At 43.2% G+C, this 27,192-nt stretch overlaps 1 protein-coding gene across 1 annotated transcript in view; it reads left to right on the top strand.

Moving 5' to 3' along the window:
- The first annotated feature begins 1,265 nt into the window (after positions 1-1,265).
- The window catches only part of MSH2 (mutS homolog 2), a 239,271-nt gene continuing 213,344 nt past the window's right edge, over positions 1,266-27,192 (top strand). Inside the window, exons 1-3 of the mRNA XM_030195824.1 lie at positions 1,266-1,510; positions 19,392-19,546; positions 25,258-25,536. Of these exons, the coding sequence (XP_030051684.1) occupies positions 1,303-1,510; positions 19,392-19,546; positions 25,258-25,536 (642 nt within the window). The 5' untranslated portion in view covers positions 1,266-1,302. The remainder of the gene's footprint in view (positions 1,511-19,391; positions 19,547-25,257; positions 25,537-27,192) is intronic.

Here is a 27,192-nt window from a genome sequence, read left to right on the forward strand (position 1 = left end):
AGTAAAGCGACCCTGGCGGAATACCTACCCACCATAAAAAAGTGCCTGGCTCACAATATTAGCCTGTGTGGTGGTGATAGGAGAATCTGAAGGATCCTATACCATGTAATAAATATCTTTAAATACCCTTGATTATAAATGTAATTAAAGACACTCTTGTGAGCTGGGTAATACTTGCGTGACTGCATTTTTAAATAGCATCTGCACTTTTCATATGTTCTGGTTGCCATATACAAAATACAATACAAAAAAAAAGTAACCAACAAGAATCATCATAAACATGCGCATGTGACGTCTATGACACATGCTTTTTACGGCAGGGTCCAAAGAGCAGTTGTTGCCATTTTTCAAGTCAGGTTCTGTTTTTATTTTGTTTCTGCACTCTTTTGCAAAACTGTGTGCATGTAAGGATTGGAGAAACGAATTAAAACTAAGTTTGCAGCAAATGTCCTTAACTTTGTATGAACTTGGTGGCTAATACATAGTGTGCTGAACTGGACAATGTTGGCACATTTTAGACTGCCTCTGGACAAACCTTCTGCATGAAGGAAGCCCCTACCTCATTATTCAATACATATCTGTGGAATAGTAGTAATAAAAAAAAGCAAGTGCATTTTTATAATATACCACTGCATTCCACAAAACAAAAGGAGCAAGTTCCCACATGTCTGTCATCTTTTTCTTTTAATGTAGGCACAGGAAAAAAAAGATGTTAAATGCTCCAACTTTCAATCTAATGAATGTTGTTTTTTTTTGTTTGTTTGTTTTAAATTTTACCTATAAATAGTAAGTCTGATTGTTAAGTACCCAATTCTCATAACATGATGTCTGTTTTGGTGGCCCTTTACTAGGTGGAAACATCTCTGCATGAATACAGAGAGTCCCTATAGCCTGCCCCTCCAAATGACACAATGATACAAATTAGAATTCTATTTCTAACCGATGAATCCAATACTTCCTCTGTGTACATCCGTATGCTGCACAACCTGGCATGTTTGAAAATATAAGTGTAATTAAATAAAAATGCTACCAACAATAAAGAACGACACGGAGGATGCAGCAGCTCATAGTTTCTTGCTTTGTTTAGAGTGTACTAGATGACAGCTGTGTGGGAAGGGGAAACATAGATTGACTTAATTGGCCTCAATGTTTGACGTCATCCCGTCTCCTGTTTCTTCCCACAGCAATACCTGGAAATAGTCGGCAGGCGCTATACGTTGCGTCATGACATCATCAACGATTTGCTTTGGTAAGACGTTTCCATTTGACCTGCAGGGTTTCTGTGTGGCGGGAGATTCCAGCATGGCGGTGCAGCCCAAGGAAAAGCTGTCGCTGGACAGCAGTGCAGAGAGTGGATTCTTGCAGTTTTATTTCTCCATGCCCGAGAAGCCGGACACAACCATGCGAGTATTTGACAGGAGTGACTACTACACGGTGCATGGTAGTGATGCGCTGTTCGCAGCAAAGGAGGTGTTTAAGACTAATGGCGTTATTAAGTACCTGGGTTCAGGTAAGGGGTCATGGGTCTGCCCAACTGTGCTAAATACCATTTAGTTGGTGAGTGGAGTGTCAGAGGTGGTAAGTTACCCATTTCCAGGCTGGAGATTTGGGGACAGTCTTGATGTTGCACTTACATCTCAAACAGTGTGAGATTTGTAGTGCTAGTTTTTGCCCATTGAAATTAGTGCATCAGGTCTTATAATGCACTAGGATGGGGTGATCAGAAATCCAGAACTGGCCTGAAATCTCCAGCCCGAAACTGGGTAACTTGGCATCTCTGGAGGTTTGGTGAGAGCCCATTGTGTAAGCTGCTGCTTTGTGTGGGCTCTTGAGGTGTGGGTCCAGTAGTTAACTGTCAAATGACCCAGTTGTGGTCGAAGGAAGACTTTGGGCTAGTCCTGAATTACTTACACTTCCTCTCTCTCTGCGTTTTGGTACCTATAATGGTGCTTTCATAGGGAAGGAGCAGGCCTACAAATACTACAGTGTGTTATTGTATAAGATAAAATATAGAAGTGAATAAGTAATTTCTCCACATCGGGCTAGATTCTATGTATCACGCCTTGATTTCTGTGCAGACATCAAATAATCATTCTATAAAGTATGCTTTAATTTAGGTGTAGGTTATAGAATATGCTGAGTGCTGCTTCAAGCAACTAAATTTAGTCACGGTCAATTACATCCTGATGCCTAAATTAGGTGTGGAATGCATGTATTCTATAACAACTTGCATAGATTTTACAGATGCCCATTCCACTCCCATAACTGTGCCCACTTTTCAGCTGTGACTTAGAATTTACACGCACCACGTAACAGAATACTCTTAGCAATTAGTGTGCATAAATTCTAATTAATGCCAGTAAGTGCTAATTGCTTGTTAACTTACAAATTATCAGCACTGATTAGCTTGTTAACTAAGTTATGCGCATTGTTATGGAATACGCTTAGATTTCCCATGGGGAAATCGAGGTGTGAAATATAGAATCCCGAGGATAGTGGCTTACTTGCCAGAGAAATAACCAAAAGTAACTTTAGGTGAGTAGAATACACCTTTTAGATTAATACTTGGTGTAAGGACTTTGGATGATTACTACTACTACTACTATTTAGCATTTCTATAGCGCTACAAAGCATACGCAGCGCTGCACAAACATAGAAGAAAGACAGTCCCTGCTCAAAGAGCTTACAATCTAATAGACAAAAAATAAATAAAGTAAGCAAATCAAATCAATTAATGTGAACGGGAAGGAAGAGAGGAGGGTAGGTGGAGGCGAGTGGTTACGAGTCAAAAGCAATGTTAAAGAGGTGGGCTTTCAGTCTAGATTTAAAGGTGGCCAAGGATGGAGCAAGACGTAGGGGCTCAGGAAGTTTATTCCAGGCGTAGGGTGCAGCGAGGCAGAAGGCGCGAAGTCTGGAGTTGGCAGTAGTGGAGAAGGGAACAGATAAGAAGGATTTATCCATGGAGTGGAGTGCACGGGAAGGGGTGTAGGGAAGGACGAGTGTGGAGAGATACTGGGGAGCAGCAGAGTGAGTACATTTATAGGTTAGTAGAAGAAGTTTGAACAGGAGTAGAAGAGGTTTGAACAGGATGATCATGGCTTTCAAACCAAAGGTTATCCCTAATCTTTTTGAAAAGTTGGCACACCACAAATAACCCTTCTTTGACTATAGATAATTGATTCCCCATAAATGCTCAGCTTTTTGATGTTTTGGTATTTTCTTGACTATTGTGTACAATCTTTTGTACTTTGTAACTGTTTTGTATTATTAGGTAGCACAGCACAGAGTTTTCTGGTGAGTGTGGTATGACATTTTTTGTTTTTTTTTTTTTGGAACAGCTGGCTTTTCTACACTAATGTGAAGTTTTTCTTTCACTGTTTTTTTTTTCCCTCTGCGAGTTAATGAAGAAAGTTGATAATATATGGGATTCCATACTGGTTATAAAGTCTATGCTACCATTAACACTGGAGCTCTGAGGTTTAATTTTATATATATATATATATATATATATATATATATATATTTGGTAAGTACTGTACCTCCCTAGTAATTCATAATGGCAAACATTTTTTTGATTTAGTGGTTAAGGTAAATTGTACATGCTGAAAAAAATCAGTTTGTATTATAAAGTTACCAGTCATTCAAAGATTCATTACAGACAATCCAAAAAAATATTATTAATTGAAACCTCAAAGTCTAGTGAGGAATTTCATCAGAAATATGTGTACCAGCTCAACTGTACAATGTAGCAAGGTGGAGGAGTGGCCTAGTGGTTAGGGTGCTGGACTTTGGTCCTGGGGAACTGAGGAACTGAGTTCGATTCCCGGCACAGGCAGCTCCTTGTGACTCTGGGCAAGTCACTTAACCCTCCATTGCCTGCCGCATTGAGCCTGCCATGAGTGGGAAAGCGCGGGGTACAAATGTAACAACAACAAAAAAATATATATCATTGGTTTCTACCATAAAGGAGGGGGAAAAAAAGGAGCCAATGTAAAAAAAACCAAACAAACAAACAAACAAACAAACAAAAAAAACAACCAACAACAACTCAATTGGAGAAAAAACAATTGATCCAAAAAAAATCCTCCCAATGTCTTTCAACATTAGAAACCATGAATGAATGTGCTTTGAACTACCAACGATTATGTTCTCATTATCAAAAAATATGTAAAAAGTGTAACAAAAGTTCCACAGCCCTGTACCTCAAAGTATATTTTCACAAGCAACAAAACAAGAAAAATGGATACTTATCCAATCAGGAAAAACAAACAGGGCTCAGCTTAGTGACCTTCATTTTCTTCTCCCACTGTAGTTGCTTCATAACATAGTAACATAGTAGATGACGGCAGAAAAAGACCTGCATGGTCCATCCAGTCTGCCCAAGACAAACTCATATGTGTATACCTTACCTTGAATTGAATTTGTACCTGTCCTTTTCAGGGCACAGACCATATAAGTCTGCCCAGCAGTATTTCCCGCCTCCCAACCACCAGTCCCGCCTCCCATCACCGGCTCTGGTACAGACCGTATAAGTCTGCCCTCCCCTATCCTCGCCTCCCAACCACCACCCCCTCTTCACCCCACCTGCTCCGCCACCCAAAGACCTCCTTCAATATAGTAACCTCCTGCGTAGCTGCTATTCAAAACCCTCAGTGTAATGATGAACCAATTTTGCAATACTTCTTCAAGAACGCCTTGTTTAAGATAAATTGTATGTAGGCACCAATTCGGCATGCAACTTCTGCGCAACAACAGTAGTTAACACACCAAAATGGTGGTAAACAGCAGGTATGTGTGTAAGTGAATTTAGGCACTATTCTGTAAAGGGGATGTTCATGTGGGATGGGCGGGTTGTGGGTGTTCTAACCATTCCAATGTGCGCTTTATAGAATACTATCGGTTGTGCTCGAATGGTGCTGCATTTAGGGCCCTATTTACTAAGCCGCGCTATTATTTTTAGTGCGTGCTAATTATTATTATTATTTGTTACATTTGTATCCCACATTTTCCCACCTATTTGCAGGCTCAATGTGGCTTACATGGTACCGGAATCGGCGTTCACTGATACCGGTGTGAACAAATACAAGGTGATCTTGTGGTAGAATAAGGTTCATGTGTGATATACATTTTGGGGATCATTAGAGAGGAAGAGTTAAGTGTGTCCCTTACGTGCTTTGGTTTCGTTGTGTTGCAGGTATTCAGGCTTTTATGTTGGGTTGGTGGGGTATGCCTTTTTGAACAGGGTTGTTTTTAGTGATTTTCGGAAATTTAGGTGGTCATATGTTGTTTTTTTATGGCTTTTGGCAGTGTATTCCATAGTTGTGCACTTAAATAGGAGAAGCTGGATGCATACGTTGATTTGTATTTGAGTCCTTTACAGTTTGGGTAATGGAGATTTAGGTATGTTCGTGCAGATCTTATTGTGTTTCTGGTTGGCAGGTCTATGAGGTCTGTCATGTATCCTGGGGCTTTGCCGTAAATAATTTTTTGAACTATGGTGCAGATTTTGAAAGCGATACGTTCTTTGATTGGAAGCCAGTGCAGTTTTTCTCAGAGGGGCTTGGTGCGTTCAAAACGCATTTTTCCAACTATAAGCCTGGCTGCTGTGTTTTGAGCGGTCTGAAGTTTCTTTATGATTTGTTTTTTTTTTGCATCCCGCATAGATTGCATTGCAGTAGTCTGCATGGCTTAGTACCATTGATTGTATCAGGTTACGAAATATTTCCCTCGGGAAGAATGGTTTCACACATTTGAGTTTCCACATTGAGTGAAACATTTTCTTTATTGTGGATGTCGCTTGGTTCTCTAGTAATAGGTTCCGGTCGATTGTAACACCGAGAATTTTCAGGCTGTCTGAGATAGGAAGGGTGTAGCTTGGGGTGTTTATGTTTGTGGGTTTGTATGTATTGTATTGGGATAAAATGATGAGACAGTATGTTTTTTTTCTGTGTTTGAGTTTTAGTTGGAATGCATTTGCCCATGAGTCCATGATGGTCAGGCTGAGCTTGATTTTGTTGGTAATCTCTGCCAGATTGTGTTTGTAGGGGATGTATATTGTGATGTTGTCCTCGTAGATGAATGGATTAAGGCCTTGGTCGGATAAGGACTTGGCTAGTGGGGTCATTATGAGGTTGAAAAGGATCGGTGATAATGGTGATCCTTGGGGTACTCCGCAGTGTGCTTTCCACGGTGATGATATGTTTGATCTTGATTTCACTTGGTATGTTCTAATGGTTAGGAAGCCCTTGATCCATTCGAGTGTGTTACCACCAATCCCGAAGTAGTCAGAAATGTCTTAGTAGTATATTATGGTTGACCATGTCGAACGCACTAGACATATCGAATTGGAGGAGGAGTACGCTTTTACCTATGTTATTTCCTGCTTGAATTTGGTTAGGAGCGTAAGTAGTACTGTTTCCGTGCAGCGTAGGGGACGAAATCCTGATTGTGATTCATGTAGTATCGTGAATTTGTTTATGTAATCATTCAGTTGTTTGGTTACCATTAGTTTGACTACCAGTGGTATAGATTCTACTGGGCGGTAGTTGGTGATGTCATTTGTTTTTTTCTTGGTGTCTTTTGGTATTGGGGTTAGTAGGATGTTACCTTTTTTCTTAGGGAAGAGACCTTGTTGAAGCATGTAGTTTAAGTGGGATGTGAGGTCTGCTATGAAGCGGTGAGGGGCAGATTTCATCAGGTAGCTGGGGCAAGTATCCAGTTGACAATGGGAGTTGGAGAACCTATTAATTGCTTGGGTAACTGTGTCTACGGCGAGGAGAGTGAAGTTTGACCAGGTTCGGTCTGCTAGGTATTCACCAGGGCTTGGGTCCAAGCCATCGATTAAGTTATCGATATCCATGTTGTCCAGAGGTAGGGTTTTGCGTAGGTTTGTGATTTTTTTTCTGTGAAGTATTTGGCAAGATTGTCTGCAGATGGGATGTCAGTGTTGGGTGTGGTGACTGGAGTTATGACTAGCGGTTTGTTCATGAGTTGGTATAATTTCTTTGTGTCTTTGTAATCCAGCCCTATTTTAGATTTGTAATATGATCTTTGGTTTGTCTTATTGTGTATTTTGTATTTTCTTTGTATTTGTTTCCATGCATTGAGTATATGTTCGTCTTTTTTTTTTTTTTTTTTCAAGTTTCCTGGATTGTGTTTTTAATGCTTTGATTTCTTTGTTGAACCATGGTGTCGAGTTATATCTGCATGAGGTTATTGTTTGTAAGGGTGCTATTTCGTCTAATATGTTTCTACATCTTTTATCCCATTCTGAGAGGTATTCCTAACCATGACTCTCTTACTCAACACCCTCGCTTATCACCCCTACCTCTGCAATTTCCCCACCCCTAGCTGTCTGTTCGTCTGTCCAATTTAGATTGTAAGCTCTGTTGAGCAGGGACTGTTTTTTCATGTTAATTTGTACAGCGCTGAGTAAGTCTAGTAGCGATATAGAAATGTTTAATAGTAGTAGTAGTGTATGGAGTCCGTTTGTGTTGACCAATCATTATTATATATGTGTTGCCAGAATGTTTCCGCGTCTATTTGGCCTCTTGTGCTGTGGGTTGTATGTTCTCGTACGCGATGAGAGCCCTTTTTTTCCTGCCATTTTAGGGATAGGTTTAGTTTGTAATGTTTGGTCCATGGTGTATCTGTCCATTTGGTTTCTGTTCGGTTTTGGTTTGTGGACAGTTTATGCGAGATGAGGTCGAGTGTGTGTCCTTTCGCATGGGTAGTTTCCATGTGTGGCCATTTAAGATCCCATAATTGAAGGAAGTCTTTGCATTCTCGTGCGTTGGAAGAGTTTAGGTCTTCCAGGTGAAGGTTGATGTCTCCTAGTACCAGTATGTTGGAGTTGAATACGCAAGTATTTGATACGAAGTCCATGAAATTTAGTTGGCTTTCATTCCAGTTGTATGGTGGTCTGTAAAACAGGACACAGTTCAGGTGGTCAAGCAGGGATTTTTGGTGGATTCTGATTGAGGCTATTTCGAGTTGGGTTGTTATGGACTCGGCAGTGGCCTCGACGGTGAAGTGGGATTGATATATTAATGCTATGCCACCGCCTCTCTTCTCCTTTCTGGTCCAGTGAGAGATTTTGTATCCTGGAGGGCATAGGTTTAGGATGATAGGGTCCTTTTGATCATGGATCCAGGTTTCAGTGATGAAGACTAGGTCAAGTTTTTCTGACATGATCCAGTCAGTAACTATTGTTGTTTTGTTTATTTTATTTTTGTTACATTTGTACCCCGCACTTTCCCACTCATGGCAGGCTCTATGCGGTGGGCAATGGAGGGTTAAGTGACTTGCCCAGAGTCACAAGGAGCTGCCTGTGCCGGGAATCGAACTCAGTTCCTCAGTTCCCCAGGACCAAAGTCCACCACCCTAACCACTAGGCCACTCCTCCATTCACGGATCCGGCATTAACATATCCTAGTTGAATTTTTTGGTATGTGCCTTCTATATTTGGTGTTATATGGACTTTTGTCAGTTGTCGTTTCTTAGTTTGTGGGTGGTTTTTTTGGCCTTTCTTTCCCTTTTGTTGAGGTTGTCCGTTTACTGGTGTTCTTCCATCGTTTTGGTTGTTGTTATTAGAGTGGTGAGATGTGGTGTATCTGTTCAGTCTATGATAATTATGTAGTATAGGTATATTGTTACTTTCTACGAGTGGGATGGTTAGTGTTAGGTGGATTATTGAGAAGGAGTATATTGCTAGGAGCAATTTGATGGTATTCATTGTGGTTTCAATTCGCTTTAAGATAAAGAGGTCAGAAAATTTAGATGTTTTCAGGGGCTTGACCCAAATGACCCAACAGTTTGATTGTAAATTGTCATGTTCTTACAATAGGTGAGCCAATTCCAGTTATTTTGTGGCAGCACCAGTTAAGGTCTGAGGGTGAAGATCTACTGGGCTTGGACTTTCTGTTTTAATGAGAGTAGTTCTTTAAGGGGAGTAGGCATGCAGTGGTATTTAACCTGGCAAAGTTAATGCCAGTATAGTTAGAGGGCTAACTATAGATGTTCCAGTTATTTTATGGCAGTGCCAGTTAAGCATTAATGTGTGCTAGATGCCCACCTATTGGTGTCTACATGGTTAGCATGTGCTAATTTTTAGCACGCACTAAAAACACTAGCGCACCTTAGTAAACAGGGCCCTTAGTTTCAGACATCTATGCCATAGAGTAGGCATTCAAAATTTACAAGCCCATAATTTTTTTTTTTTTTTGTAAGGGGAGGATATATATATTAAAACAATGTACTTTTTCAAAACCCAGCGCCAACAACCTGTATCATATTCCACTCAAGGTACCTACTAGAGGCAAATAGTGCAATAAATTTTATTTTTATTTTTTTGGACATGAATGAGTTATGGCGAATGCTAGGATTGAGCCCTGATGCAGCATTGGCGAAACATGGCCCATGTTGGTGAGGGTCTTGTTAAAGGTTCATAGCACATAAAAGCGAAGGGCCCTGTTCATTAAGGTACGTTAATGTTTTTAACGCGCATGCACTAACCATGTAGGTGCCTATAGGGATATTATAGGCGCGTTCGTGGTTAACGTGCGTACATGATTAATGTGCTTTAAAAATGTTAATGTGCCTTTAACGCTGCTTAGTAAACAGGGCCCTAAGAGTTAAGATTTCAGCTTAATTAATGACGGTAACTGTGATTAACAATGATATTATAAAAATTAAACACAGTTTTAGGTAAAAGTTAAAAATTAGAGCAATAATAGCCGCAAATGATAGGGCTGTGTCCTTATGTGAAAAGAGTCGCTGCTGAGATCCAATATATTTAGGGCTTCTTTTACAACGCAGCGCTACCGATTTCCAGGAATCGGTATTGCAGCTTTGTAAAAGAAGCCCTTCTTGAGCTATTTGCCTCTAGTAGGTTCCTTGAGTGGAATAAAGTAGGCATTAGCATTCATGCCTAAATCTAGGTGCATTTAGGCTAGTATTCTATGGTGCATTTGGTGTGCAAACTTACCATTCTAAAGTACTAGCTTAATGCTCAGATTTTTGGAAATTAAGGGGTCTTTTACAAAGGCTCGCTAGCGTTCGTAGCACGTGCTAAACACTAGAGACACCCATAGGAATATTATTATTATTATTTGTATAGCGCTACCAGACGCACGCAGCGCTGAACACCTGACACAGAGAGACAGTCCCTGCTCGATAGAGCTTACAATCTAAAAATACAGACAGACAAGACAATTAAGGGCGAGGAAAGTACTGGGTGAGAAGGAACAAGGATAGGGGAATTGAGTAGTGGTTAGGAGCCAAAAGCAGTGGTGAAAAGGTGGGTTTTCAGCATAGATTTGAAAACTGGTAGAGATGGAGCTAGGCGTACAGGCTCAGGAAGTCCATTCCAGGCATAAGGTGCCGCGAGGGAAAAGGAACGAAGCCTGGAATTAGCAGTGGAGGAGAAGGGGGATGACGAGAGATTTGTCCAGCGAGTGGAGTTTACGGGGAGGAATGTAGGGAGAGATGAGAGAGGAGAGGTAATGGGGGGCTGCAGAATGGATGCATTTAAAGGTCAGTAAGAGAAGTTTGAACTGTACGCGGAAGCGGACAGGAAGCCAGTGAAGTGACTTGAGGAGTGGGCTAGTGTGGGTAAAACGATTTTGGCTGAAAATAAGTCGTGCTGCAGAATTTTGGACAGACTGGAGAGGAGAGAGATGGCTGAGCGGAAGACCAATGAGAAGCAAATTGCAATAATCCAAGCGAGAGGTGACAAGGGTTTGGATAAGGGTTCTGTTAGCGTATTCAGAGAGGAAGGGGCGAATTTTGCTAATGTTGTAGACAAAGAAGCAACAGGTTTTGGCCATATGCTGGATGTTAGCGGAAACGGAGATGGAGGAATCAAAGATGACTCCTAGGTTGCGAGCAGATGACAGGGAGGATGAGGGTGCCATCTACTGAAATAGAGAATGGGGGGAGGGGCGAGGTGGGAATATATGACCATCTCTAGCATTTAGCGCATGCTTGTTTTTAGAGCATGCTAAAAATGCTAGCGTGCCTTTGTAAAAGGACCTCTTAACATTTTAGCACCCTGTGTAGAATTATCCCCCTAACAGTACCATTGATTGACAGGTCCCTATGGGGCTCATTTTCAAAGCACTTAGGTTGCTATGTAATTTTATAAGTCTAAGTGCTTTGAAAATATGCCTCATATTGTGTACTAGGCGCTATTCTATTACTACTACTTATAATTTCTATAGCGCTACAAGCATACGCAGCGCTGTACACCATACATGAAAAAGACAGTCCATGCTCAAAGAGCTCACAATCTAAATAGGACAAGCACACAGACAGAACAACTAAGAGGTAAGGGAATTCAAGAGGTGGGGATAAAAGGGTACAGGGCAAGTGAATAGTGGTTAGGAGTCAAAAACAGCGTTAAAGAGGCAGGTTTTTAGCCTGGATTTGAAAACGGCCAAAGACAGGGCTAGACGTACAGGCTTGGGAAGTCTATTCCAGGTGCAGCAAGATAAAAGGAATGGAGTCTGGAATTAGCAGTAGAGGAGAAGAGGACAGCAGCCAGACTCATATTTGGAAAAGCGAAATACGAAAGCGCCAAACCCCTAAGAGAAAAACTGCACTGGCTCCCATTAAAAGAACGTATCACGTTCAAAGTTTGCACCCTGGTCCACAAAATCGTTCACGGGGAAGCACCGGCTTACATGTCAGATCTTATAGACTTGCCTACTAGGAACGCAAAAAGATCAGCAAGCTCATTCCTCAATCTCCACTACCCCAACTGTAAAGGACTAAAATATAAATCCACATACGCAACCAGTTTCTCCTACATTTGCACGCAATTATGGAACGCATTACCGAAGGCCATAAAAACAACGCAAGATTTAACTATCTTCCGAAGGCTACTGAAAACTGATCTATTCAAGAAGGCATACCAATAACATTCATCCTCAATACTAAATAATGAGACTACACATGAACTAGAAAAATCGATCTCTTATCACTTGACTGACTAACCTCTTTCACTTTAACCCTTATGTTGAATATGGTTTCTCTACAGTTGATGACCTAATGTATGTTACAATCCTATCTATCATGCTGGAATCAATATGCACTACCACAATGTATTCTTCTTTTTTTTTTTTTTTATTTGCATAAAGTCTTTATTGAACAATTGAACAATACATCAATGTATCCATTACAATGAGAGTATAGCATAGGTGCACTTCAGTACATTTGCTTATGATAACTCCCCACTCTACATGTTTCCTCGTCAATAGTTTCTATATATTAAACAACATGTAACTTCAAGAATTTTTATTTTTTGAACAATTTTATAACATAAAGAGTCCCCCCTCCCCCCCCCAATGCAACCTCTGTTTGTCGTGCCCGACAAACCTCTTCCGTATCAGTTTTACTTATGACTAGCATAATACAATTATATAAAATTTTTCCATATGGAGTGCCATTTCCCCATTTGGTGTTTGCGCTCTGCCAGAAGTCTCTCCATCTCACACACATAGCTCATCTTATTATGCCATTTAACAATCGATGGAACCCCTACATTTTTCCATTGTGAGGCAAGAACCACCCGTGCCACCCCCACAGCAAGCCTCACCAGGTCCTGCTGGCTTTTCTGTAAGCCAGGTGGTTTTGCTGAGAAGAGAAAAAACTCAGGTGACCAAGGAATTAAACCTCCAATCCATTTCTGTATTTTACTTCTTACTGATTTCCAAAATGCTTGGGCCTTTACACACTGCCACCATATATGTCCCATGGTCCCTTTGTTACCACACCCCCTCCAGCATAATCCCGGGGAGCTTGGATATATTCGCTTAAGGCGATCCGGTGTGAGGTACCATCTAAAAAGTGTCTTCACAGCATTTTCCTTAAGCGGTACATGAGTAGAAACACTTCGCACTGTCCGCTCTATTCTCTCCCACTCGGTCTCCCCCAGTGCCACCCCCAGCTCTCTTGACCAACTTGTCCTATGTTGGGTGTATTTTGGAGATTGCCCTCATATTTCACTATATAGACGACTAATCAGGCCCCTTGAAGAGGCATAATTTTCGCAAACCTCCTCCAGGCCTAGTTTTTTCCGTTGCAGTACTGCTTTTACAGCTTTGGTCTTAAGAAAGTGGGCCAATTGGTGATATGCAAACTCATCATCCTCCCCTACATAGCCCACCTTCTCCAAGGCTCCGAAGGAAAGCAATGCTTCCCCGTCAAACAATTGGCCCCAAGTTCTTAAGCCTTTTTTATACCACCTGGTAAATACCCCCGTGTCTTTCCCGGGCAGGAACAGTGGGTTAAATGCTATTGGTGTCATGCGTGTAAGTATACACCTCCCCCCCGGGAACAAACTATCCCAATAGTGGAGAGTGACACCTATGGATGGACATGCGCCCTCACCTAAGGCTCTAAATGATTTGGGGAGCCACATGACCACCCCCAACGGAGATGTCCCATGAGAGTGTTGTTCAATATGCACCCATTGTCTATCCGGGTAGTCTTGGAACCATTCTACTGCCGTCTTCGCCTGCACTGCCCTATAGTACCATATGAGATTTGGGACACCCAAGCCGCCTTGTCTACCATCCTGATATAGAAGCTTACGCGCTAATCGCGGTCTCTTTCCTGCCCAGACGAAGCGCACTATAGAATCTTGAAGTGATGACAACAGTCGTCTGGGCAGCATTACAGGCAGCGCTTGGAATAAATATAGCAGTCGGGGAAGCACATTCATCTTGACAATTGCTACCCTTCCAAACCAGGAAACCTCCAGATCCCCCCATCTCTCCAGATCTTTCTTAATGCCACCACTTAGTCCTTTGTAGTTGGCCTCATATAGGTCAGATAGTTTTGGCGTTATATTCACCCCCAGGTATTTAATTTGTTTTTTAGCCCATCTAAACGAAAAGGAGTCCTCCAGGGATTCCACTATATCCTCTGGGAGTGTTATATTCAGGGCCTCTGATTTGGTCATATTGATTTTGAAACCAGATAGTATGGAGTATTCATCAATAAGGCGTATAAGAGTTGGGAAAGTAGTTAATGGTCGAGTAACATATAATAGGATATCATCTGCGAAGAGGGCCATTTTATGTAATCTATCTGCCACTCGTACCCCTGACATTTCTGGGTCCATGCGAATTTTAGATGCAAATGGTTCCATAACCATGGCAAATAGTAATGGGGATAATGGGCACCCCTGCCTAGTTCCCCTGTGCAGAGTAAATAGTTCAGAGTTACTCCCATTCACTCGGACACATGCCTTAGGATCTACGTAAAATGCCTGAATCCATCTCCTGAATTGAGCTCCAAATCCCATAGCCTCCAACACCTTATACATAAGTGGCCAATGGACCCTGTCAAAGGCCTTCTCTGCATCTAAACTCAGAAGGCAGAGGGGCCTCTGATGCCTCCCTGCTAGAAACACAAGATCCAGAGTGCGTCTAATGTTGTCCATTGCTTTTCGGTGTGGTACAAATCCAGCCTGGTCTGGATGTATTAGAGTCGGCATCAAGGGTGCTAATCTACTTGCCAACACCTTTGCTAGTATTTTAACATCGGCATTCAGTACCGAGATAGGCCTATATGAGCCACACTCTGTCGGATCCTTATTTGGCTTAGGCAGCACCGCTATCCAGGCCTCCATCATGGTCAAAGGTAGTGCCTCCCCTTCTCCTACCCTATTAAACAGATCTGCCAGGATGGGGGCTAACTCTGGTGCAAATTTCTTATAAAACTCATTTGGCAGTCCATCCAAACCAGGCGACTTGCCCGAGGGCAAGCTACGGATGGCCTCTTGTACCTCGATTGGAGTTACTGGTTGCTCCAGTTTGTCCCTGTGGGCAGGAGCCAGAGTACTTAGTTCACTGGTAGCCAAGTAATTGTCTATTGACTCCATGGGTGGGGCTATCTCTTGAGCATATAAATTTTTGTAGTAATCCCCAAAACGTTTACGTATCTGATCTGAAGTGTATTGTATCAAACCCGTTTCATCTCGAATTTGTTTCACCATACGATCTACTTTTTGTTGCCGAAGCTTAACTGCTAGTAGCCGCCCAGCCTTATTGGCAAACTCATATGTCCCTGCCCTGAATCTTTCCCGACCCAGACTTAACTGTTCCGAGTAAATAGAGTCCAGTATCAGCCTTTCTCCACATAATTGACTCCACACCTGTGGTGACCTAGTTACTTTATGTTGGCCCTCCAACACTTGGATTTTTTCCATACATTTCGCTATTTGCATCTTACGCACCCTGGAACGCTTACTAGCAAGCTGTATAAAATATCCTCTAGAAACAGCCTTCATGGCATCCCATACTACAGCCATTGTGGGTCCTGAATTTTGATTGAACTCCAAGTACTCCTTCAACATTTTCCTGTATCCCTCCTCCACCTCCTTCTCTTGTAAAAGGCCTATGTTTAATGTCCATTTCTTATCTTTGGTTTCTGTTCTAATATTTGGAAGAGTAACCCATACTGGGGCATGATCTGAGATTGTCACATTACCTATTCCGGCTTGCGGTCCCCGCTCCACCAGTGTGGCATCTATAAACAAGTAGTCAATACGAGAATAGGAATTATGTACCCGAGAGTGGAATGTATAGTCTCGGTCCTTCAAATGTGTCAATCTCCACAGATCTAGAGTTCCCAGAGATCGGGCCAAGGATTCCAGCGCTACTGCTTCTCTTTTCCCTTCTGTTTTAGTGGCTCCTGTTCTATCTATGCTCGGGTTCATGACTGCATTAAAGTCTCCCCCCAATATTATAGAACCCTGTGCAAATGATGTTAAAGCATGTTTCACTTTTGCGTAAAACTGTTCCTGCCCACTATTTGGGGCATATACTGATGCAATCGTTAAATTAACCTGGCCTATTTGAATATGGAGGAATATAAAACGCCCTCCTGGGTCCTTTTTAACCTGCAGTACCTTGGCCCCTACCGTACTATGTATCAGCACTGCAACTCCACCTTTCTTAGCTGCCTCAGATGAGGCACAGTACACCCCTGGGTATCCCGAGCAAGAGAGAAATCGTTCAAACTTTCGGCGTAAGTGTGTCTCTTGTAAAAGAACAATATGTGGTTTCAACTGCTGTATTTCCTTATAGAGCTTCTGTCTCTTTTGAGGCATGTTTAATCCCTTGACATTATATGATAATATTTTCAATTCCGCACTCATCTCTGGGCTAATTTTAAGCATGCTCTTTTATTTTTCAGAGCCAACTTTTCAGCACATTGTATTGCATTTCCTAATCCAACTACCCCTTCGCAACCCCTGGCCCTCCCTCCTCTTCCCTGCATCCCGTACCCCCCCCTCCCTACCAATACACCAAGCAGTACTAACAGCACTACCTGGGGTTGTCAGAAGAAGCAACCCACAACCCGAGAACACCACCCCCTCCCCCCTCCCCCGCACTCCACGCATCCGCATTTTCCCATATGCTAAATTCAATATAACTCTCATTCACATTATATTCCTCATTCACAGCCCCGCAACTGCAATTAATATACATTACAGCTATGCATCTGTCCATCCAGTAAACATCAGCATTCATCGACAGCCCTTTACCTCTCAGAATCAAACATAGTCAATTGTTGCTCTAGCCAACTTTGGTCCCTGTCTTCTGGGTGCTCTGTCCAACTCGCTTCCACTTCTGAATTTTGGCTTTCGTCGCTGGCGCAATCCCTGCAGGTGGCACCGGTGTGGCGGTCAGACCTGCTTCATGTAAGCTTTTCCATGCTTCTGGAACCTTTCGAAACCTGTGTTGTTTACCATTTAATGCAAAACTTACTGCAAAAGGAAAGTTCCAACGGTAGGCTATCTTTTCTTTGAGTAGAACCTCCAACACCGGCCACAATGTATTCTTCTTTACCAAGTATGTATGCACCTTAATGCAACGACTTTTGTACTCTGTTACCCGGAAATGGCAACCGCCATTACGGCAAATGTAAGCCACATTGAGCCTGCAAATCGGTGGGAAAATGTGGGATACAAATGCTACAAAATAAAATAAAAATAAATTTATCCACAGAACGGAGTGCCCGAGGGGGGACGTAGGGAGAGAGAAGAGTGGAGAGGTACTGGGGAGCGGTAGAGTGAATGCATTTATAGGTCAGTAAGAGAAGTTTGAATTGAATGCGGAAACGGATAGGGAGCCAGTGAAGTGACTTGAGGAGAGGGCTAATGTGAGCATAGCAACTCTGGCGGAAAATGAGTGCGCAGCAGAGTTTTGGACTGATTGAAGAGGAGAGAGATGGCTATGTGGGACGCCAGTGAGAAGCATTCTATAAAGTAGCGCCTAACTGCAAGTGGGGTTGGCCATGGCGTGTCTCCCAGTTATGTGCATGGTTTATAGAATATTATAAAGAACTTGTCACTCTGTGCACCAGCTTATACCTGCTGTTGATATGTAAGTACATAAGTAATGCCACACTGGGAAAAGACCAAGGGTCCATTGAGCCTAGCATCCTGTTCACGACAGCGGCCAATCCAGGTCAAGAGCATCTGGCAAGCTTCCCAAACGTACAAACATTCTATACATGTTGTTCCTGGAATTGTGGATTTTTCCCAAGTCCATTTAGTAGCGGTTTATGGACTTGTTCTTTAGGAAACTGTCTAACCCCTTTTTAAACTCTACCAAGCTAACCGCCTTCACCATGTTCTCCGGCAACGAATTCCAGAGTTTACTTATGTGTTGGGTGAAGAAAGAGATTTTCTCCGATTTGTTTTAAATTTACTACACTGTAGTTTCATCGCATGCCCCCTAGTCCTAGTATTTTTGGAAAGCGTGAACAGACGCTTCACATCCACCTGTTCCACTCCACTCATTATTTTATATACCTCTATCATGTCTCCCCTCAGCCGTCTGTTCTCCAAGCTGAAAAGCCCTAGCCTCCTTAGTCTTTCTCCATAGGGAAGTCGTCCCATCCCCGCTATCATTTTAGTCGCCCTTCGCTGCACCTTTTCCAATTCCACTATATCTTTCTTGAGATGCGGCGACCAGAACTGAACACAATACTCAAGGTGTGGTTGCACCATAGAGCGATATAACTGCATTATAACATCCTCACACCTGTTTTCCATACCTTTCCTAATAATACCCAACATTCTATTCGCTTTCTTAGCCGCAGCAGCACACTGAGCAGAAGGTTTCAGTGTATTATCGATGACGACACCCAGATCCCTTTCTTGGTCTGTAGCTCCTAACGTGGAACCTTGCATGACGTAGCTATAATTCGGGTTCTTTTTTCCCCACATGCATCACCTTGCACTTGCTCACATTAAACGTCATCTGCCATTTAGCCGCCCAGTCTCGTAAGGTCCTTCTGTAATTTTTCACAATCCTGTTGCGAGTTAATGACTTTGAATAGTTTTGTGTCATCAGCAAATTTAATTACCTTGCTAGTTACTCCCATCTCTAAATCATTTATAAATATATTAAAAAGCAGCGGTCCTAGCACAGACCCCTGAGGAACCCCACTAACTACCCTTCTCCATTGTGAATACTGCCCATTTAACCCCACTCTCTGTTTCCTATCCTTCAACCAGATTTAATCCACAATAGGACTTTTCCTCCTATCCCATGACCCTCCAATTTCCTCTGTAGCCTTTCATGAGGTACCTTGTCAAACGCCTTTTGAAAATCCAGATACACAATATCAACCGGCTCCCCTTTGTCCACATGTTTGTTTACTCCTAATCCTGAGGCACCAGTGCTGACATATTTTAGTATTCTATTGCAGAATCTTGGTGCCAAGATGTTATTATAGAATTAGTGTTAAGTGCATGGCATTGGCACACCGAAACTGAGATGACAATTTATGGAACTGCCCCGTAAATGTCTTGTGTGGCGCTTCCCCCCCCCCCCCCCAAAATAAAATGTTCAATATAACATCTGGTCTTATATCCCGCTTACACCCTACAGTTCAAAGTGGGTAACAATAACATAAAGAGCCAGAAAAAAGAAAAACGATAATTTAAAAATTATAGTTAACATAACATAGTAGATGACGGCAGAAAAAGACCTGCACGGTCCATCTAGTCTGCCCGACAAGATAAACTCATATGTGCTACTCAGTGGCATTCCTAGGGACGCTGACATCCGGGGCGGATCGCCGATGTGCCCCGCCCCCCCCGGGTGCAGCGCCCCCCCTCCGGAACAGCGCGACCCCCCCCCCCCCCGTTAAAAATCTTTTTGTAGTACAGATTTCTGAAGGAGAAGTCTCCTATTCCTTCTAAATGACAGGTAAGAATAAGATAACCAAAATGTCCCAGCAAACTTTTTCCAGCTTGACTGGCAGCTTGAAATGCCAGTGGTGTTTCTTTTTTAATATGTGTAGCTGTTCTGTTTCGGTAAAACCTCTTGGTTCCTACACACTGACATTTGTGCATCTTTTTGTTCTAGGAAGCAAGAAACTTGAGAGTGTTGTGCTCAGTAAGATGAACTTTGAATCTGTTGTGAAGGATTTGCTTCTTGTTCGTCAGTACCGAGTTGAGGTCTACAAGAATAAAGTTGGCAGCAGGTCATCCAAGGAGCATGACTGGTACTTGGCTTATAAGGTACAGTTTTTATACTGTTAGTTACTGCAAGTATAACAAAACAACTTGTGTAAATTGAGTGTGTTTGCTATGGAATAACTTAACATATGGTCAGCTTCCAAGGCAACGTGGAGGAGAATCTATTTATGGCGCCTAAAAAAATCCGTGAGGAAAACATTTCCGCCTAAGCATATTCTGTAAGCATAAATTTAGTGTCCAAATCTTAATAAGGCTGATTGCAAACTTTTCAAATGGTGCATTTTGAAAAGAAATTCTTGCGAATGGAAACAATTTGTCGTTTTGATTCAGCAGCACTTGTTCCTGAAGAAGCCTGAAAGGGGTAAAACGGTGAACATTTATGTTTCAACTATTTTTATTGATGATTCCACATGGTAAACACTTCCATATAATTCAGTATACTAGCCGTTGAGCCCGTGAAAACGGGCTACTTTTGGAATGGGGGGGGTTTCCGAGCCCCCCCCCCCCCCGGAGTCGCTGCCGCCGCCCCTCCATCTGGCCCGAGCACTGTGAACTTACATCAGCACGCAGCAGCAGGCACATCAGCAAAGCTGCCGTCGGGGCGGGCTTCCTTCTCTGCCTGTGTCCCGCCCTCGTGTGACGTAACGTCGGCGAGGGTGGGACAAAGGCAGAGAAGGAAGGCCGACGGCAGCTTTGCTGATGTGCCTGCTGCTGCGTTCTGATGTAAGTTCACAGTGCTGGGGCCAGATGGAGGGGCGGCGGCGACTCCGGGGGAGGGGGAGCGGTTCCGACGTCTGCAGCATGCCAGTAGAGACTTCCCCCTCTGTCCCGCCCCCATCATCACGTATTGAAGCGGGGGCGGGGCAGAGAGGGAAGTCTCTACTGCGCATTTGCGCCGTTTATATGTTTGATATCTGGCAACAAGCAATTCCATCTTATACATAGTAACCTTAAACTTCTATCATCAAAGTTTTTATTAATCTTTCCTCCCCTGTCCCTTCCCTCCCTTCTTCTTAAATACCTTTGAACATAATCCTTGTACAGTTAAAGATCAAGTGTGTAACAATAAACTCAAACATTAAATTCCAATAATTATGTCTCGTGTATTACTCTGTGTAATATTGCCATATCTATATTCCAACAGTGTTTGTTGATGATTCCACTTGATATACTCTTCCATAAGATTACACTCCTAACTGCTAATGCAAGGAATGCAATGCTATTCCCCCCTTCTGAAAACGGTGAGGAAAAGTTTGCAATCAGCCTTATTAAGATTTGGACACTAATTTTATGATAAATACTAAAAGTTTGTTGCACTTCCAGTGAAAGCACAAAAAAATCACGGAGTTTTAGCCCAATGATAGAAACTAAGCACTGGTGAATAAATGAAACCGTGCTCTACCAAGGGATACAGTCCTTTGGTTTCTGAGGGCTTTTCTTCAATACAACAGTATATCAGCTTTGTTTGAATGTTTTATATTAGTGCGCTTTGTTGTTAGTATTAGATTACCTGAATTGAGCACTAGCACTTACTGCGTTTATTCATTTTTGTAAGAAATGCTTTAGCGTGTCCCACGTTAGGCCAGTTTTGCTTTGTTAGGTGCGCATTAGTGCCTAATGCTGCTTAGTAAAAGGACCCTGTAAAAAGTGTAGTGATGTCATTTTTGTAAGCAGATATATACCATTGAGCTATTAGATTGGAGGAATATAGGAATACGATTTTCTATATAGCGGGACCAGTTCTTTGGATACAATTCCATTGAAGCTAAGAAGCATCCAGAGCTTTACTGATTTTTATTTTTTTATTTTTTGTTACATTTGTACCCCGCGCTTTCCCACTCATGGCAGGCTCAATGCGGCTTACATGGGGCAATGGAGGGTTAAGTGACTTGCCCAGAGTCACAAGGAGCTGCCCTGTGCCTGAAGTGCGAATCAAACTCAGTTCCCCAGGACCAAAGTCTACCACCCTAACCACTAGGCCACTCCTCCACTGTTGCTACTATTTGAGATTCTACATGGAATGTTGCAGGACGTCAGACTCACAGAAACAGAAGCCTGCACAGCCTTCTACATGGAATGTTGCTAGTGGAATAACAACATTCCATGTAGAATCTCCAGTAGTATCTATTTTATTTTTGTTACATTTGTACCCTGTGTTTTTCCCACTCATGGCAGGCTCAATGCGGCTTACATGGGGCAATGGAGGGTTAAGTGACTTGCCCAGAGTCACAAGGAGCTGCCTGTGCCTGAAGTGGGAATCAAACTCATTTCCTCAGTTCCCCAGGACCAAAGTCCACCACCCTAACCACTAGGCTGCTCCTCCTTAAAAACATTTTTATCTGTGGAGGAACTTAAGATATTTTTGATGCAGTAGAATAATCAGAGCAAGTATTTTATAATGTTGAAGGATAAAGTTTTTTGTGTTTTTTTTATTGTTTGATTGTATTATTGTATTAGAGATTTTATTGTGTATGTGACTTTGTAGACTGCTCAGATCATCTGTGATGGGTACGGCATATACATTTTTAAAGTAAATAATAATAGATGTATGCTCATGAAATTGCTCTCTCTAGAACGCCTAGAGGCCTTATGTTTGACCATCACAATAGCGCAGGGGTGGACAACCTCGGTCTTTGAGGGCCTCAAGGTTTTTGAGATTGCCCTAATAAATATGCATGAGATCTATTTGCATGCTGTGCCTCCATAGTCCTGTTTGGTTTGCAGCTCTCAAGGACCGAGGTTGCCCACCCCTGCAATTGCAGCTTGAAATAGTTATCAGTTGGATTGTTTATTTCATTTTAGCCTTTTTATTACTTGCTGTATCCATACATAGACATCAAAAGGGATAACGAACCAGGACCGAGAGTCCATACTACCTTCTATACCTGTACTATCTGAAATGGTGTTCTTTTCCGAGTTGTGTTTTTAAACTTTGTAAACCGCTGAGATTTGGCTTTGCCATGAATCGGTGATTAATTAAAACTTGAATAAACATAAACATATCTGGAGAGGCATTAGAAACTTCATTTGTAGCTCAACCCTGCTTAGCATTTATTATACTTTGAGCCATACTGAGATATAGTTCAAAATGTCCTTATTTTGTTTGTGCTTTTTTGTACTGCTTCTCCCATGAAGGAGATAAGGCCAAAGTTTGTAGCAATTCAGACTTATTGATGTGACAAAAGAAGACAACTGTTTAGTATAGATATGCTACATTTTATATCCAACTTCAAGGAACGGGAATTAGTGCTATTGGTCTTACAGGTGTTTATAGATTGTAAATTTAGGTGCTTTATTTTCTAGCTGATTAGGGGGCCCTTTTAAAGAGTGGCTGTAAGACCAATGTGGGCTTACCGCTCGCTTTTCCGGGACTACCGCCGCCCCAGTGTGGCCACTGGCATTAGTCTCGGCTCGAGCACACACCATTTTCAGGGGAAAAAGAAAACCCCCGGAAATGGCTTGTGTAGTGGTAATCGGGCATCACCCTACGCATCGCCCTACGCGGTAAGGGCTCCCTGCTGCATTGCCACACGCGGTAAGAGTTATCTTACCACATGGCCATGTGTCAGTGGCGTAGCTATGTGGGGCCTGAGGGGGCCTGGGACCCCGTAGATTCCAGCCTGGACCCCACTCCTGGCGAACCCGCCCCCGCCTACCTTCACTTTTGCTGGCGGGGGACCCCACTCCCCGCCAGCCGACGTCCTCTCCATCCTGCTCCTGCTGTTGCATGCATTGCTGACGCGACGTCAGACTCGGAGAACAGAACTCTGTTCTCTGAGTCTGACGTCCTGCACGTACAATGTGCAGGTCGTCAGCAATGCATGCAACAAGAGCAGGAGCAGGACGGAGAGGACGTCGGCAGGCGGGGAGTGGGGTCCCCTGCCAGCAAAAGTGAAGGTAGGCGGCGGCGGGAGGGGGGTCGGAAAAGATGGGGGGGCAGCAATGGCAGCCGGGGGGGGGGGCGGCACCAGGGGAGGGCTAAAATGTGCCCCCTCCCCTTGGGCTTTGGACCCCCCTCCCACGGAAGTCTGGCTACGCCCCTGCCATGTGTGTCCGGGGACTTTTTATCTGCTGCGGTAAAAAAGGGCCTGGGGCGTGGGAAAAACAGCCCTCACTGCTGATTGCGGGCCTTTTTCCTGCAGCTTGGTAAAAAGACCCCTAGAGGTTCTTTGAGGTTTAAAAAAAAAAAAAAAAAAAAATCAGTGCTTAGCAGTGTGTTTGTGCCACCGGTCCCATTGCTGGAATCAAACATTTGTGTCACTTTAGGCGGTTTCACTGCAATGAAGGCCTAAACTCTCAGTTGAGGATGCAAGATAAGCCAGGGAATTGGTGTTTTCTGGTGTTCATTCACTAAACCAGAGGTAGGCAACCATGGCTCTCCAGGGCCACGACCCAGTCAGGTTTCCAAGATTTCCGCAATGAATATGTATGAGATTGATTTACATGTACTGCTTCCTTTGTGTACAAATAGATCTCGTGCATATCCATTGTGGAAATCTTGGAAACCCGATTGGGTCTTGGTCCTTTAGAATGGTGGTTGTCCACCCTTGCACCAAATGCTTTATTAAATGGGTTTTTTCTTGCATTGGGGCTGCTTTTAATGGTATCGGCTAAAACCTAAATCGAAGGTCCTAAACATAATATAATTGAACTGTTATGTATATAAAAATGCTGAACAAAGCAGCTGCATAACATTAAGGGAGTCACTGACTAACAGCATGTGCTTTATGCACTGGGCCTTGCGATAGAATCGGCAGCATAATGCCATTAATACATGCTGTTAGTCACTGACTCCCTTAAATAATGGAGGCAGTAAATGAAAACATTTTAAAATGAAACAAATTTATCAAATAATATTTGTATTTGATTAATTAGAAAGCTAAAGTTTTAAAAACCTCAGCTATTTAAATCACCTATTTAAGGGCCAGATGCACTAAACAATCGTTAGAGCCCTTCCCTTAGCGAATCGGTAAGGAACAGGCATGCATTAAGGAAAGGGAATGCAAATGAGATGCTCGTTGTAGCTCACTTGCATTCTCTATTCCATCGGTAAATAGTCGGCCAATCAGCCGGTGGAGCATGTGCAAAGCAGCCAAGCGTTATGCTGGCTGCTCTGCGCATGCCAAATACGCCTCCCTGTGCAGCCTGAAGACGCCGCGCTGCTCACCCCCTCTGATGTGGCTTGATCCAGAGGACAGTGCAGTTGAGGACGCCCATCCAAAAAAAAACGTCCATTTTGGCCATCATTCCCCCCTGCAATAATAAACACGTCTTTTTTTGGCAGTGCTTCACTCAGCTGAGAGACCAGGAAGTCTCTGAGCCAATCAGAGCGCACTGTCCTCTGGATCGAGCCGCGTCGGAGGGGGTGAGCAGCGCGGCGTCTTTGGGGGGGGGGGGGGAATGACGGCCAAAATTGACGTTTTTTTAAAAAGCGGAGCGCTATTTTTTTTTTTGTTACTTTTGTTGCAGTTTTTCAATCCCGCGCAGCCCCAACGAGAGGTACAGACCTCCCGTTAGATTTTCCAGCGTTAAGGCAATTGGAAAAGGTTAGTGCATCTCATTACAATAGGGTTTCTACACAATTTGCTCATCTGCATTCCGTTTTCGTTAGCTGTCTTTAGTGCATGCCAGGGTTTACTACTTGCTCATTAATGGCTTGTTAAGTTTAGTGCATCAGGCCCTAAGTTTTGGAGAAATGTATATGTAGTGGTTTGTATAATAGATGTGATCTGATTGCTTTTGATTTCTTGCAGGCTTCTCCAGGAAACCTTACCCAGTTTGAGGAGATCCTCTTTGGCACTAATAGCATGTCGACTGCAGTTGGAGTCGTGGGCATTAAGCTGGCCACTGCTGACGGACAAAGATTAGTTGGCGTTGGCTATGTTGATTCAACACTTAGGAAGATGGGTGTGTGTGAGTTTCCGGACAATGATCAGTTTTCCAACCTGGAAGCTCTCCTGGTTCAGATTGGTCCCAAAGAATGTGTGCTGCCCAGTGGGGAGACTGCAGGAGATATGGGAAAACTGAGACAGGTGAGTGGAGCCTCAGACGTGCCAATTGTATGCTGTGTCATCTTGTAAGGAAACGGGGAAGCTTATGCACTTGGTGACTCAGGCATTGAATAAACAAATTTGGAGATTTTCTGGATGTTAATATTACCATTTTGCGGAGCTTTACGTGCATATAGTATATTCTGTTTTTTTTAGACAGTAAGCTTCAAGGAGATCTGGCAGTCTTTATTCCTGGGGGAATTCTGCACAGAGATAATAATGTTAGCAGCACAGACAGTGGTAGCTGGCATTGTCCTCCTCTTTTATCTGCTCTCTCTCTTTCCTCTGTGGGAGGTGAGGTGGGAAACAAACTTCTCCACCCTAAAGCAATCGCTGCTGTTCATGCTCCACACAACTAGCAATGCACGTCAAGGAGGAGAGCAGCTGCTTGTTAGGCCATGTCATACTCCTTTGCCACCTGGTGACAATGTTAATTTCTATTATGTAGCTTCTCATATTCCAGAACCTGTGGGATAGTTGTGTCCATCAACCAGCAGGTGGAAATAGAGAACGGAAAATTGAGCTGAGACATATCTCTTGGCATCCAGTCCAGCTCCTCAGTATTTTCTATCTCCAGCAAGTGGATGGACACACTCTTTTTAGCCTCTGGTTCTGAGCGATTTGTTCCTGGTCCAGTTGGTTAACTGGTCTCGTTGAGCTCTGCAGGTGGCTTGAGTCTGCAGAGTCATATCTGGTTCAGATCCCTATCTCTGGTGCCCCGTGAATTTACTTCTTTCCTCCCTTCACCTCTTTCCCCGTTTCCTGTGGAGCTCTCCTTTTCCACCACAACATTTTTTTTAAGACTTGTGGAGATTGTAAGCTTGTGGGGAACAGCTGGCAGTGGTAAGTCCAATTAGAGCTTGACTCAGAACCGCTTGGAAGGCTGCAAGTTCTACTTGGTGCAGGGGAAGGATCCTGACTCATAGCTCGAGATCTACATTATGCTGTGCTTTTGACAGTTGGGGTGAATAGCAATTCTTGCGGAGTCAGTTAAATGATGTTCCCCCTATGGGGCCCACCAGCTGGTATCAGGGTGTTGCAATGCGTGCAAGCCAGGAATCCCTTGGGACATTGAGGAAGTAGTCAACAGCAGCATGTCTTCAGATTTGGCGTAGCATCCGAATATGCTGGGGACTTTGGGCTCTCTGACAGGACCGGTGTGCAGTTTGACACAGGAGAGCACATTTTTTTCGGGCCAGCTGGCAGTGAGGAGCAGCCTCTGTCTGATCTTTCGCAGAGCACAGCTGCCATTTTACAGCCTCAGGCCCGACAGAACATTCAACTGCATCAGGATAGACATCACATGAACAATACTGGTGCCAGTAGGGCTCCCACCCCTGTTGGTCACTGTACCAGTGATTTCACAGTGAGAATCCTGAAAGGTAACTTTAAAACCATACAAGAACATAAGACCTTTGAAGTCAGCATGATTGAATATTTTAACACCCAACAGAAAGGACTTAACAAGGATCTGGGGTTCCTAGCCCATTATAAACCATAAAGCTGTTGATCACCCCACCCCTCACCTATCCACACCCATCCTGTTAGAATATCAATGATATGCTTTGATGTCCCCATGCATACCTCCTACCCACCCCCACCCTCCCACCCTGTCAGACTGTCATAGTAATGCTTGAA

Source organism: Microcaecilia unicolor, chromosome 3 (assembly GCF_901765095.1).
Source record: "Microcaecilia unicolor chromosome 3, aMicUni1.1, whole genome shotgun sequence".
Lineage (NCBI taxonomy): Eukaryota > Metazoa > Chordata > Amphibia > Gymnophiona > Siphonopidae > Microcaecilia > Microcaecilia unicolor.